This window comes from Melospiza georgiana, chromosome 17, assembly GCF_028018845.1.
Source record: "Melospiza georgiana isolate bMelGeo1 chromosome 17, bMelGeo1.pri, whole genome shotgun sequence".
NCBI lineage: Eukaryota > Metazoa > Chordata > Aves > Passeriformes > Passerellidae > Melospiza > Melospiza georgiana.
The window spans coordinates 8574109-8589303 of NC_080446.1; the positions used below are offsets into that span (position 1 = coordinate 8574109).

At 50.9% G+C, this 15195-nt stretch overlaps 1 protein-coding gene across 1 annotated transcript in view; it reads right to left on the bottom strand.

Moving 5' to 3' along the window:
* Positions 1-786: 786 nt before the first annotated feature.
* Positions 787-15195, bottom strand: part of JPH2 (junctophilin 2) — a 28265-nt gene continuing 13856 nt past the window's right edge. The window contains exons 3-5 of the mRNA XM_058036266.1: positions 6281-6399; positions 2071-2870; positions 787-867 (exon numbers count right to left, since the gene is read on the bottom strand). Of these exons, the coding sequence (XP_057892249.1) occupies positions 787-867; positions 2071-2870; positions 6281-6399 (1000 nt within the window). The remainder of the gene's footprint in view (positions 868-2070; positions 2871-6280; positions 6400-15195) is intronic.

A 15195-nucleotide genomic window follows, 5' to 3' on the forward strand; every position in this document is an offset into this window, starting at 1 on the left:
CTAACAGAGCAGTTTTGTCCCCAAGGAGGTCCTGGGAAAGCAGCCCAATATTCTCACAGGGACTTAGAAGTGTCTCTTGTGTTCACATGAGGCTCAAGGGCCAGGTTCAGCTTTGAAGGCAGATTTTGTTTGAAATATTTGAGCCCAAGACAAGTCCTGTGCAAGCTCAGGACACTTTCCTGTCTGTGGGAGTACCACAGGCACGAGAAACCTCACAAGGTTTTATTGCCACCAAATCCAAATGTAAACCCTTATCCCAATTCAAGTGGAAGACCTGAGCAAGCTCCAGTCTCACATACATCTTGATTCATCTTTATCTTTAGTAAAACAATTAATTAACTGCTGCAGAACTAGTAGTGGTGCAATTAGAGCTGTAGTTTTCACAGTTTCACAATTTTTATGTGTTCTTGCATCTTGCTGGTCTGAGTGCCAAGAAATAATGTAATGCACAAGTTACCTGGGAGCAGCCATGTTGAAATAGCAAATTGAAAGTGTTTCTTGAAGCATTTGCAGCAAACAAATTTCAAATTTAACATCACACACTCTTGCAATGGAATTCTCACTCCATGAAACATGCCCATGGTACTGGGAAGGCAAACCTATATGGTGGGACTGTATTCCACCCACACAGTTCTTAATTTTGAGAAAATGTATGAAATTATGAAATAATTTCATGCAATGATTTTTTGACATTTCTGAAAAGTGAGTCAACCTTAAAACATCCAGTGACATCTACAAATTGAGGGTAAAATCTCTTTCTGCTTCTTACCTTGTTCAAGAGGCTCATCATGTCAAAAAATGTACAAATAGGATGGCCAGACCAATGTTCAGTAAGATGACCATGCAGATCACGATTGTGTTAGGTCCCTGAAAGAAAAACCCAAACCACAGCATTACACAGCACAGCTCCAGACAGACATAGCTTGGTTCTGCTGCTCAAAAATACCACAATCACCCCCTCCCAATGCACTGAAATCTGGCATTTAATAACCAGCCTGAATTTCAAACTAGTGGAATGTTTATCCTCTCCTATTCCTACTTCTTCCCTGCAAATTCATTTGAAGGATGTTAAATCAGGCTTCTTTTGCAGCTAAATTAGATTAAAGGAGACCCTGACCACAGGAACATGAACTCCTGGTCCAATGTCAGGCTGCTCCTCCCAACTCCCTTCTGCATCCACATTGCCTGTGTTTGTAAACTTGTCATTTTTAATATCATAGAATCATAAAATGCTTTGGTTTGGAAGGGGACCTTGAAGATCATCTATTTCCAAACCCCAACAAATGAAACCATGTGAGATTGCTGTAATTTCAGACCAAAGTATTTCCAAGCTGTGCTTTTCTAAAGTCACATCGGAATCATTCACGTCCAAAGGACTTCAAGATGGGACTCAGAGGGCTAATAAAATGTCTGGGATTCCAGCTGTATTTGCTAAGAGCAAAATTAAGTTTCAGTGACTATATTTTAAACCTGGGAAATTGGCTGGTGATTCAACACCACAGTTCAACTCATGAGGTGCCCCTACAGCAAAAAAAAGTAATGGGTAAAAGAGAAACACACTTGAGCTCTTCCTGGTTTTTTTCCCCTAAACTTTCACATCCAAGTTGGTTGGTAATGGGGAGGGAAAAGAAGGTGAGAAAAGTGGATAAAATTAATTGGAAGATGCCTGCTTTTGTACAAGTTTTGAAATACAGCTTCTCTGAAAGGTAAAGAGAGGAGGTCAAAACAGGAAGGTTATGAATGTCAGGGCAAGCATCCAGGCAGGGCAGGCTGGGAAGGTGGCAGGAGATGGGGATGCCAACACTTCTCTAGTGGGCTTCAGGATCCTAAAAAGAGCCTCCATCACCGCAGCCCCAAGCCCTGAAGTGCCATGGGCTGGCTCATGCCTGTGCTTGGGTGCTCTGGTGTTTCCCCATTCAAAGTCAGCTCCAACAGGCCTTGCTGGGTGCTGGGGAGGACGAGGCAGGCCCGGGGGTTCTGCATCTCTCTGGGTCCTGCCAGACCTCATGGGGAACAGTAAAGGAAAGGCAAAATGGCTCCCAGGAGGCTCCCAGGGATGCCCCACGTCACCTCTTCACACTCCTCCGCCTTCTGTGCTGCCACCACTGCCGCCGCCTGGGCCGGGCCGCGCTTGGCCCCTGCCTTGGGCTCGGTCCGGCCGGGTGCCCTGGCCTCAGTCTTCCTGTCGGCCGCGGGCTCGGCCCGGCCCAGGGCCCTGCGCTCGGGGCTGGGGCGCTGCTGCTGCTGTGGCTCCTTGGCCCGAGGCGGCTCCGGCTTGGCCTCCGCCGCCGCCGCCGATGGCTTCTCCTCGCGGCCCTGTGGCGGGCCAGGGGTGCCCCCCCGGCGCTGGGGCTCCCCTCGGGGCTCCGGGGAGGGCGGCTCATTCTCAGGGAACTGCTCTTCCTCATAGTCCGTGGCGGGGGTCACCGGTGACGTCCGCACGGCGTAGCTGTGGTAGCCCTTGAAGTGCTCGACGTCGGGCTCGCGCGCCATGCGCTGCAGCGGCCCGATCTCCATCTGCTCGGCAGCACGGCCGCGGCCCCGCGAGGCCGGCCGGCCCTCGCCCTCAGAGGGTGCTGGGCTGCCATCACCCGCCCTCCCGCCCGCCTCGGCCCAGCTGCCCGGCCGCAGGGCCCCGTCCTGCCGGGGAGCCGCCTTGGCCCGCTTGGCCTCGGGAGGGGTGGCGGCAGGGCTGGGCGCCGGGCTGGTGCGGGGCTGTGGCTCCTCCTGCTCGTGGAGCTGGGGGCTCTCGGGAGGCGTGGGGGGCGGCGGGGCGGCCTCGGGCCGTGGCGCCTCCTCCTCCATGTTGACCGCATGCTCGGCGTTCTCGATGATCTCCTGCAGCAGCTTCCGCTTCTGGTACTCGGGGCCTGCGGAGAGAATGTGTGAGGAGTCACTATGGAACAAAGGACAGCGGCGTACCCCAGTGCCATGGCACCATCATGGCTTTGGCAGCCGTGCCCCCAGCAGCAATGGGTTTGGGAACCATGGTGCAAGGGCCCAGGCCGGAGTCTGGGAGAGGAGGAACTCCCAAACCAGACCCTGCTGCCAGGAGGAACTTCCTCTTGGAACTTCCTCTAGGAATTTCATTTAGGAACTCCTGAAGGCTCCAAGCCTTATTGTGGGCTCCTTATCATGGACTCCTCCAAGCCTTATTCCCAACTGTTCAGTTGGGAAGAGCTGAAGGAGCAGGCAGAAGCTGCAGATAAGGTTAAATAACGAAACAATGAAAATCTGTGCCCCAGCTTCATATGGTCACACAGATGGGTCATGCTGGGGCTAAGGAGGATACAGCATCCAATGAACGTAGTTTATTTTTTTATTTAATGGTTAGGAAACTCTTCAATGTGGCTTCCACAGTATCAAATAGCCTGGTAACTTCACATGATATACAGGATGACCAGTGTCATCGGGAAAGGAAGGGTCCCCAAATTGTCTATGTGCTATCCATCATGATGGGAAAAGTATGTTTTTTATATATGGAACAGGGCTCGAAGTTATACAGCCCTCTTGTCTGCCCTGAGCTCCACAACAGCAGCAAAATTACCTGGCACCATCACGAAAGGTGACTCAGGGCTTCAGATTTCATTTTGGCCTCATCTCACTCACTGACTTGTGACTTCCTAGAACATTGCCTCATTTCATTTTTTCACCTATCATTAAATCTTTACTTCTTATTAACTGTATTACAAATCGCAGCCCAGCCTGGGCCAGGGGAGTTCAGACAGGGCCTGACACTGAAGATATCCACCAAAATGCATCACTAAAGAACTGGGAATATTATGTGGAATAATAACCCTCCACAGTGCTCCACATGCTGAGATGTGCTGGGAGAAGGGTCCCCACACATCACCCTGACGCTCATAGCAAGTGAGGACAAGAAGAGCATCGTGCTCCTCCTGTGCAGTGTGAGATTGCAGAGCAGTTTCTTTGAAAGCAAAGCCCCTGCTCTGGCCTCATTCTGCTGAACTGCAGTGATGCTGATGAGGGCTTGCTCTGTGCTCCTAAATGACACTGTAGATCCTGGAGCCACACTGCCTCTGGCTGCCTTAAGGTCTCTCCCCTCATCTCCTCCATCTCAAGGACTGATGCAGACCCGAGTCTGGTTGGGAAATTTGGCTCAGTGCTCCTTTTACTCTCACAAGTCAGTGGTATGATTTGCATATGATATGACTGCTACCTCCTGTCCATTCAGGCAATGCCTCCACTTGGAGGGGCAGTGGGGAAAAGGAGGGCACTGATTTCAGCTGCTCTGCTCTGCCTGCACACTCCTGTCAATCAGCAGATGACCCATTCAGGGCCATTTATTTCTGGCTGCAACTGAGTTATTTGGAAGCCATTTCAACAGTTGTTCAGACTCCTCAAAATAGGCTGCCTGCAGCTCCAGGCTCCTTGCTCTCTCCTGCTGCTTTCTTCTCCTCCTGAATAATTTACAACACAAAAACCCCCAACTGCCTGGAGGGCACACCCTCAGCTCCCCACCTTCATCTTCCAGCACATTTTAGCAAGGTTATGGCTTACATCCTTCTCTAAGTTACCAGGGATGATACCCTGAAATTCAGGGCTCAACAGTTGTTAGGGATATGGGGCTTGCTGAGCCGGATTGCCTGTGCCAGACACAGCCCAGTCAATCTGCCAGGACAGCAGGGAGAAACACAGCTACCAAACACAGCTGGGCCCTCCTGGCTGTGTAAGCAGCAGCTCTCAGTCCTAGCAAAACCCAAGGCTGGACTACTGTCTGTTTGTTCCTGGATGGTGCAACTGTGTGAGAAGAGATATATCCTTGTGCACTTTGGGAATTTAGAGGTTTAATAGAATCATAGAAGAATAAAATACATCAGGAGCTTGAGAGAGGCCAGGACCCAAGTGAGGCCCTACATAACAGCAGCAAGTGGATCCAGCACCTGAGGAGTCAGGAGTGGAGGTCAGGCTGCCCCAAGTGTTTTACAGAGACTGTTTCAATTGTCTCATTCAATTGCCACGGGTGGAAAAAATAGATGTCCAAAACCTCCCCATAGGGATTCCAGTTTCCTTTGTTTCTGTTCTATAAATACCCCAGTGTGCAAAGGGTGAATGTAGAGCTGTGAGTGGCAGCTGGGGGGCTTATGTGAGGATCAAGCAACATTTAACCATTGTTAAAGGAAGTGCCATGGGCTGGCTCATGCCCATGCCCGGGTGATCTGGTGTTTCCCCACTCAAAGCCAGCTCCAACAGGCCTTGCTGGGTGCTGGGGAGGAAGAGGCAGCCCTCCAGCACGGCATTTCCCCAGCTCATAGATGCAGGACAAGGCAAGAGAATGGGGAATTTAGGAAAATCTGTCAGCATGACTCTCCCCACCAGGCACCAGCTCTGAGCTGTTCCCATTTCCCACTGTGTGCCCTGTGCTGGGGGTGGTACAGGAGATGCAGAGACACCGAAATCAGAGCAGGGGCAGGTGTCAGGTTTTGCTGAGCACAAGTCAACCTTTGGCTTCTACCCCCAGTTTTACCACTGTGATAGTCCCTTGTCATCTTGCCTCAGTAACCATGGGACTCACTCCAGGCAATAAATACAGAAAATAAGAAAGACAGGATGAAAATATAGGCACTTGGAATTTTATTTTTTGCTCTTTTATTACCTTCCCTCTCTGTAAAGGAAAGTTTCCCAGGAAGAATATATCTCTCCCTAACTCAGTCCAGGGAAAAGTAATGGCATTCACAATGCTGATTCTAATATGACACTTCTCATCTACCAATCCTCAGTGCTTGGTCCCACAGAAGGAACCTCCCAAGTGTTTACCAGCCAAATAATTAGCAGTGATACTAGCAAATTAATAGAGAAACAGGAAAATAGTATTTCGTACTAGCTGCTTTCTTATAGGATATTATGGCCCCTAATTAGCAGAGTCTGATTGTTTTGAGGCCCCACAGGATGTGGGTTTGTGAGTTAATGTGCAACACTGTTCCAAGAAAAAGCCACAATGGATGTATCTACAGGAGAGCTGCAGATAGCCCCGAGCTTGCTGCCTGTCCTGCCTGCTGTTCTGAGGGCTTCAGTGTATGGAAAAACATGAGGAGCTGAGAAACTGTGGGGTTTTCCTCCAGGCTATGGAACCACAGTGAGTAAAACAGTGGTGTCAGGAGGACAGAAAATCACCCAGGACAAGGGGCTGGCTGTAGAGCAAAAGAGGATTTAGGATAGACAGGAGAGCATTTTGTGGAGTTATTAAGTGGGTGAAGCACTTGAACAGATTCTCCGTGGAAACTGGAAGACACCTCTTGGAAGATGCCTCTGATCCTACCTGGCTGGTAGAAGTCTGGGGAGAGCTCCCTGGCCATCATTCTGGCTATGCCTGATTCGTTGTTGGCTGCCTGAGCTGCCTGCTCAGAGCCTTCAGCCTTGGCCTTGGCATGAGCCGTCCTGCAGAGAGAAGAGGGGAGAAGAGTGAGCACCCTCTGAGCCAAGGTCATCCCACCACACAGCAAACCCTGGCTGCCACCACAACTGCATCAGCACTCAAAACTTGCCCACCTGACCCAAAACCCTGCACTCAGGGAGAGAAGAGCAGATTTTCAGCATGGAAGGGGCCCAGCTGCTCAAGGGTAAGCTGGAAAGGCTGCACATAGGGAACAGGGCAGGTGTATTTGTAAATGTGAGCATGTTCACACATTGCAGTGAGGCAGCAGAGGCTGCAGAATGGGCTCAATGCTGTGCTGCTCAGAGGAATAAGCAAGGCATCACACAGGCATGGTTGGTGGCTGAACTCCTCTGTGTGTCACCAGCCCTGAGCTGCTGCACCTCACCAGAGGCAGTGTGCCCCTGCTCAGCACACCAGATGGGTTTTCCCAGAAATTTCTCTCTTGTAGCTCTCCAGCAAACAACATGGCTTGTCCAGGGGCTCCTTTACTCACTGCAGCCTGACAGGCTGGTCTCACCAGAGCTACTGTCTCCCTCTCAGCTTGGCTCTCTGAGTCCTTTCCACTCCCTCCCAGCACACCTCCTTGCTCCTCAGGGCTGCAGGCTATGGGAGTTATTCTACTGGCCGGCTGTCATATTCCTCACATGCCTCATGCTCGGGGCCCTGTGATCTTCCTGCTAAAAGCAGGGATGGCTTTACAGCCCAGCTGCTCACAGGCTGGGAAGGAGCTGACTTCAAACAGCAACCTTGCACCTTAAAAATCAGGGCGGGTGAAGAACAGTATATTCAGCTGCTTTGTTGCACTCAGGTCGTACTGAGAGCTGCCTTCCCTGTGCTCTCACTGTCAGATTTTCTGAGGCTCTCCATATTCCCCATTTCATGTACATATCCACATATTTTTGTGTGATAAGTAGTTAGCATTCCTCAAACTCCAATTCACCGTAAATTACAACCTTTAATGTGGTCTGATGAGCCCTTTTCAGATGCAGGTTGGTATCTGGTCATGTTTTAGGACAAAAAAGGAGGAAAGATGCAGTTCTCATTCCTGCAGTGAAAACACTCCAGAGGAATTTTTGGGCTGTTAGTCATGAAATGAGGATTGATTCCTTCCCATTAAACTGAGATGCAGTAAGTGGACAAGACAAGCTGAAGTTTGAATACTCAACAGGTGCAATGAAAAGATGATAGAAATGCTGTTCTGAGACCCTGACAAGGGAGAAGATACACACATACGCCATTCTGAGTAGCTGCAGGGAAAGAACTGAAAGTAGGGCATCAATCCCAACTGATACAGGCAACAGTGTGACTTGACAAGGGGCCAAAAACACTTCTCAGGGCCCTGGGATAGAGAAGAGGGTGCAGAGCTGCTGTGGCTCAGCCTGTCCCTCCCTGGGATGACATCCCACTCTGCTGGAGCCATGATTCACCTCCCTGCCCACACTCACATGTTATCTCCCTGCTTTCTCTGCAGGGTGAGCTGCCTGGGATTGCAGTCATTCTTGGTCTTTTTATCCAAAATTATTACAGCTCCTGAAAAACCCAGAGACACGATGAGGCGGAAAACAGCATTTTTAGGCTGCTGCTTGCAAGCAGGGGGTCTGAGCCAGTTCTGAACAGAGAAAGCACCTCCTTTTTTGGTAGCAATATAATCAGCATGATTAATTCCACTATAATCTGGCAGGGGCCAAGGGGAATGTGTGTGTGCTCTCCATGCCTGGGGGATCAGAGTGGGCTGGGTGTGCTGAGCCTGGGGCACACAGCCTGCCTGGCGCCAGCCCCAGGCCAGAGGCTTTCCAAGGCAGGATCCAGCTCTTCATCCTGGCAGGACGTGCTCCAGGCCCTGCCTTTGTCCTGCTGCTCCTGAGGATAGGATTCACCATCAAGAGATAAAATTCTCCCTTTCAGTTGCTCTCTGATCCAGGCAGATGCTATCCTGACCGATTCCCAGGCAGACAATCACCCAGCTGACCCCAGCTGGGGGAGCAGCAGGCAGCTCCCGGCAAGTGCTTTCCTCAAAGGAGTCCCAAAGAAGTAATCTGGAAGTGCACTAGATGTAGGGTCTGCTCTCACTAGTAAGGACAGAGCTGGACATGTCACCAAGAGGGTGCAGATGGCTCCTGCATGCTCAGCTCTCTCTCAGCACCTGGGGACAACACAAGAGAACAGGGCTCTCTTGTGGAGGGCTGTGAGCAGCACTGCATCCCTTGGTGCCTGGAGATGCTGCAGGCTGAGGCAGCTCCCAATTCCTGCAGGAGAGATGGCAAGACCAAGAAGATCCAGCCTGGGTTGCAGAGGCTGCACTGAGGATGCTGTGGGAGGTGGGGAGCTGAGCCATTGCTGTGAGACACCACAGCCCCAAGGGTAGCAGAGCTCTGCAAGGAGGGCTGTGAGGGCAGGGACACTCTGGGGCAGCTCCTGGGCTACTCACACAGAGTGGTGACAAGAAGCTGAGCAGCACAGCTTTGGCATCCTGCACTGCCCCACGGCAGCTCTCACTCCATGGGACACGGCTGACCTCTGCTGCTGTCCCTCTGCTTGCAAAGTCATCCAGAGGTGTTTGATTTGGGGGGACTATTGTCAACACAGCTGCCCTTTCAAATCTGGCACCTCCAGCAGATCACACATCACCCCTGTCAGCATCCCAAGAGAGCACTGCTCTGCCAGCCAGCCTGGCCCCTGCAGGGATGCTGATGCCCTGTGCTGGGTCCCTCTGTTGCTGACATCATTTATCTGGCAGTAGCCAGGTGAGGAATATTTGCCTTTCAGAGACATGGCGTGGTGTCTGAAGTTCATTTTCCCTGGCTGAGCCGCACATGCCCAGGGCACCAAGGGATGCAGTGCTGTTTGCAGCCCTCCAAAAAAACCTACACTGAGGGTTTAGTGGCACTGTGACAAAGCCCAGCCTAGAGGAAAGGGTCCAGCCATAACAATAACTTCTAGCTGGCCTCGAGTATCCCTGAATTTATGATTTATCTGTGTGGCTGGCAGAGCCTTGGAGCTCAGCACAGAGGAAAACTTGGCCCTGGCAGCAAAGCAGGAGACAAATGCCAGCCACCCTGGGAGAGCCCAGTGCATGCAGCACAACAGCCTGTCCCATCCCACAGCCTGGGGTCTGCCAGGAGCAGGAGCTAAGGAAAGAAAAAGCCCAGGGTGGTTTGAGGGTGTCAGGAAGGTGATTTCAAACCCCAGAAGTGAAACGTGCAAGAAGAAAAATCTCTTCCAAGGTTACAATCTTCTCAAAAAGCAAAATGAGCTTTCACAAAAAGGAAATACCAGCCTTGATAAATTTGATGCTATTCAGGCACACTTAATCAGGGCCACACTTTTTTATTTACTGCTGTTGTGTTGTTAGCTCCCAGTAACTGTGCAGTAAACAGCCCCTGCAAAAACCAGCAGAGGAGAAAGTCTGGAGATAGAGAAGCTCAGCAGGAACTGAAACACAGACCCAGGGGCTTTAGAGCAGCCAGCAGCAGAATCCAAAAGACCCTTTTCAAGGCAGCACTGGAAAATGAGCCGCGAACAATAAACACATCCAGCTGGAGGAAATAAACACAAAGAGGGACCTGTACAAACCCACACCGGTGCTCCCTGTCCCAAAGGCAGCGCTGCCAGGATGAGCACTTCCCAACTGCACCCTGAGCCATCTCCCTGGGCAGTGCTGATAAAAATAGCTCCAGTGAATTCTTTGCAAGGAGGAGCAGCAGCTCGGAGCCGAGCTGAGGGGAGGCATGTGGGCAATGTCTGCAGCCCCTGTCCCAGCCCTGCTGCCACTGCCTCCCGGCTGGGTCACAGCAGCTGCTGGGCGGGCTTCACACCCCAGCATGACGGGAGGGTTAAATGCATCTGCTGCTTTATTTGCTCCTCTGGCACGGCTCTAATGCTCTAATCGTTTTTGTGCTAGTGCAGGACAGAGCACCACTCCTGTCCTTCCTGGCCATGTCCCAGAAACACTGCCTGGATCATTCCTCCAAGTGCTGCTGAAATCCCCCAGGGACACACGAGCCGCAGCTGAGCACTGCGCTAACAGGTGAGGCCCAGCCCCAGCAGCACCCCGGCTCTTCGGACAGTTTCTGTGGTTTTGCACATCCACATTGGATTAGACTGCAAATGAAACGGGAATTAGCAGGGAATACTGCAAATACCAGACAGGGCTGGGGTGCCTGAAGATGCAGCAATGACCTTGCAGCTAGAAATAGGGGAAGAGTTCAGCTCTCTGCCCTCACATTTGCTTACTGGGGGAATGTCAGACCTGTCCAGTGCTGCCCTTCCTTCTCCAGGGTCCCCCTTCTCCCATTGATTCAGCAAACCCTAAGCATGGGCCAACTGAACACCCCTCCAGCCCAACCCATTCTATGATTCTTGCCATTCTTGATATTAGGAGCTGTCTGGAAGACCATTAAGCAAAAGTAATTAATGAGTCAGTTCTAGGAAGAGTCTTCTGCTGAACTCTCCTCTCCTGGAAACTGGCTGTTCCACTCCCAGCCAAATCCCTGCTCCAGCATCCAGCAGGAATCGTTTTGTCCTTCTGAAGAAACTTAAAACAATTGTTTGTCTTGGTAGGAATGTCTGCAGCACTCAGAAGGGATCAAGGGAAAGCTCAAGAAGTCTTTTTGTTAATGGCAACATGGTCCCTTCTGTGCTCACATCATGGAGGGCAAGGGGACACAGACCTGACAGCACACACCTGGGCTGGGGCTGGGACTGGGACTGGATGACATTTAAAGGTCCTTTCCAGAATTCTATGATTCTACATCCTGACTAGGACAGAACTTTTTGGCTTCTCCATTTGACACACCATCTTCATACTTGTGTCACCTCTCTAGCTGAAGCTTCTTTCTTCCTGCTCAGTCCCAAACCATCTCCTTTGTGTCTCTCCCTCTGCCTCCACATGCACACAGGTACCAGCAAAACTCTGCTACCCTCATTTGCCTGTAACCAGCCCACAGGACTGAAATTCCCTCTTCAGTCCACCTCTCATGCCACTTTCCCTGCCCTCAGTCAAACCCATCCATCCCATCCTATGGCTGTCCTGCCCTGACAGACAGCTGCACCATTCATGTTCCTTTTGCTCCTTCTGCTTCATTACTACATCACATGGAGTGTATGTACCCACTCCACTTCCACTCTGACACCCCTGGGGTGCCTGAGCTTTATAATACAGGCTCTGCACCTGCAAGGTGTGATCTAAATTGTGAAATAAGCATAAATCAACACAACTTGCATCCTAAAGGAAACACCTCCATACTACTGAAGCAGAAAGCCAAAAAGAGAAACCATCCTGACTTTGCAGAGCAGCTCATGAGATGCCCCAGGCTTTTCCCTCTCAGTACCAGCACTTACACAGAAGTGGTAGCACTTTGTACATGCCCAGGCTGGATAAATTAGATCTTTTCTCCTTCCTTCCACAGAAAGGGCACGACCAGGCCATTCAGCCCACAAAAAAGCATCCTTTTCTGTGCAGTGCTTTAGGAGCACAGGCCTGGCAGAACTCCCTGCCACCTAACAAGCTCAGCCTTTATGATTACTTGGTGAATTTTTAAAATACCGAAATGTTATCCTCAGCTGTAAATAGCTCTGAGCCACTTGCATCTTTCACTGAGGGATACTTCCCTTTGGAACAGTTAAAGTGATATTAATCTTTCAGCAGACAGATCTGCAGCTGTCTTCAATGAGAGGACAACCTACTCACCCCAGCCCCACGGACAGGAGGATCTGCCCCATCAGTCTCTGCCAGCCCGAGTGCCCCAAGATCTGAGCACGACGAGGTGGGCAGTGGTCAGCAGGACCTGGCTGCGCCACCCTGTGAGGAGCCCGTGGGGCTGGCACAGCTCACAGCTGCTCTCTGTGTCCCCCACAGCCCCAGGATGCAGCCAGCAGCTGCCCAGAGCTGGCTACAAAGGGAGCAGAGCGAGCCAGAGCCTGCCAGCTCAAAGGGCTGCTGGCACCAGGATGGCACCCTGACCCAGGGACACTGCACCACGGGCAGGACAGGCAGCTCCTGGCCCTGCTGGAGCCTGTCATCAGCACAGCCAGGCTGGGAGCAGCTTGTGAGAGCATCCACAGAGATATTTTTGGGAAAAAGGGGATTTGCAGCTGCCAGCTGGATGGACCCTCTTCTTCTCCCCCTGGTTTTCAGGGCCACTCTGCTGCTCTGGGTGCAGACTGAGCATAACCCCAAGGAGCAGGAGCAGGTCCCTCACAGCAGTACAGCCTTGGGGCTATGCCCAAATGCCAGTGATTTATTCCAGCTTCCAGAACACCCTCACCAAAGGGGCTCAGCAAATGCCCTGGGGACCCTGATTTAATTAGGTACTACTGCAAGATGAAAGGAGCTGGGTTATCCCACTGAACAGTGCATCAAAACATCTTTACAGCACATGTGCAATCAGGGTCCTTCAGCCTTTCCATCCATAAGAGCAGTGTGCTTTACCAGATTGCCAGATCCACCAGCATTAAAATGGGGGGAAAAGTCTGTGTTTTCACTCTAAGATTGTTGGTTTTTTCAACCAAAAGTCTTAGCAACTTTTAAATCAAATGTTTTTCAGATTTCAGTAATCCAAACCAAAAGAGTGAGGAACTGCTGTATCTGTTTTGTGGGGGATTTTTCCAGTCAAAAAAACAAAAGCAGATTTTAATTTTGTTTTTTAGGAAATAAAGGCATATTTCTTAAAATCCTGCATTTGTCCAAAACCTCAATTACTTATCAAAATTTAAAGTTCTCAAGTCCTGTAGGTCTCTTGAGTTGAGGTTCACAGATCTGAGGCCCAGGAAAAAGAAGAGATGGAGCTGGGAGCTGGGAGGGCACCAGCCCACGTCCCAGGCTCCAGTGCCTGCAGCTCCCATGCACCTGTACCCAAAGCTGCTCAGAGCACCCAGGTCCCTGCCAGCCCTCAGTGAGGAATCATCAGGCTCTGCAGGAGCAAAATGAAAAAGCTTGAACTGAGAAAGCCAAAGGGCTCTGGCTCAGCACCAGGATAAGCTGACAAAGATGCCCCTCCTCCAGGAGAAGGGAGGGTTTCTGCATCACAGGCTTTCTATGTAAATTGGACATGTTACTTAAATATTATTTCTTTTTCAAGATAAGGCTATTTCACATTCCACTGAAACGAGGATAATCTCTGAGCAAAGCATGGCTGAATCCAATGATTTCAAAGCCCCTGCAAGCATTTGGATGGGAGTCAGAGCCCTCTTGTTCCACGCAGCAGCAGATCAATTGAACGAGATGCTATCATTTTCCACAGTCATTTTTGCAGATTAAAGTCACACTTCATTTTTCCCTCTCTGTGTTTGTAAGCAGTTGAGATAAGGACTTCCCACAAGGTCAGAAGGAACAGCCCATTAATTCCACTTTCCCTGCCTGGCTGGCTATCTGAACTGTACCCATCCCCAGGTCTGACATCCTGCCATCCCATCTCTGCTGCTCTTGAGGGGATCCCTGCAGACAGAGCCTCCCTTGCCTCAACCCTGATAACCCAGGAAGCCCTGGGGAAAGATGTGTGCTGTCCAGCAGATGCCTCCTCCTTGGAGCTACTGAAAATGCATGTTCCCTCTTACCCTAATAAGGCATGAAAGTGCCTGAGGAAATTCATGTGAGGTGGGTGGAAAGCAGATAAAGCCATGCTCCCTCCTCTGGAGTCAGAGCACATCCCGTGCAAGGAGCACAGTGGGCCAAAAATGTGTCAGTGCTGGAGCTGCAGGCAGCCTGGATGAGGCTGTTCTGGGAGAGGGCTGCAAGAAGGGGGTGAAGGCATCACAGCATCACTCACCCAGTGACACTGAATCCCTCCAGCCTCACACACAGCCCCCCTTTGTGGGGGGACACACTGTGGGTGTCCTGCAGCTGGGATGGGTGTCTGATCCTGGCTCTGGACCTCAGAGTTCTGGTTTTCTCCACCAGTCCCTGAAGCAACTGGGCTTTGATTTAAAAAAAAATCAACTGTGCTCCCCACTAAAGTTTGGAGAAGAAATGGCCACAAGGGCAGTAAAGTGGGGGTTTCTCCAAGGAGTGGAATGGGGTTTGGGAATAGGTGTCCCCCTTGCTTATTTCCCTCCTCTGACTGATAACGAAGTAACTGATAATTAAAGAGGAATTAGAAGGAGTGAGACAGGACAGCCATGCTGTCCCCATGGCCACACCAGATCAGGAACAGAGAAGAGCTCACCCAAACCCTCTCCCTGCATGGCTCCAGTGGAATGAAGATTAGGCACAGGTTTGAAAACAGCAATATTTCTGCAGAGCTGGAGACTGATGTGCCACACAGAAAGAGTCCCAGCCCTGGGCTTCAGCTGGTGCAGAAATAGATGCCAGCAACTGGGTTTCTATTAAGCAAGGGTGATGAAACAGGATTATCCTCTTTATAAACACACCAAGCTCTGTGAGAAACATCTTTACTGGGACAGCAGCACTGAGGAGCATCCCCTCAATGCTGTGTCCTGGCACTCAGTTATAGCAGAGAGCCACGTGGCTGCCCTTGCTTCTCCTGTCCACTGACTCTCTGAACCCTGTCCATGGAAGTTCCAGGATGCAGATTCCCATTATGGGGGCTGTGAGGCAATCAGAATTCCTGGAGCAGCCAGAATACCCAGCATCAAGGAGCTGTGCTCAACTCAGGCCACTCCACTGCCTCCAGCTGTGGTTGGACTTTGCTAGAAGTGATCCTTCCACTGCACCCCATGGGGAGGTGAGGGGCAGTCCTTGGTCCCCCTGCACCTTCATGCACTTGTCATTTAAGCCCCATGAGAGCTCAGGGTGACATTTGGGATCTTTGGTGTCTGCAGAAATGCAGCTCACAACTCTT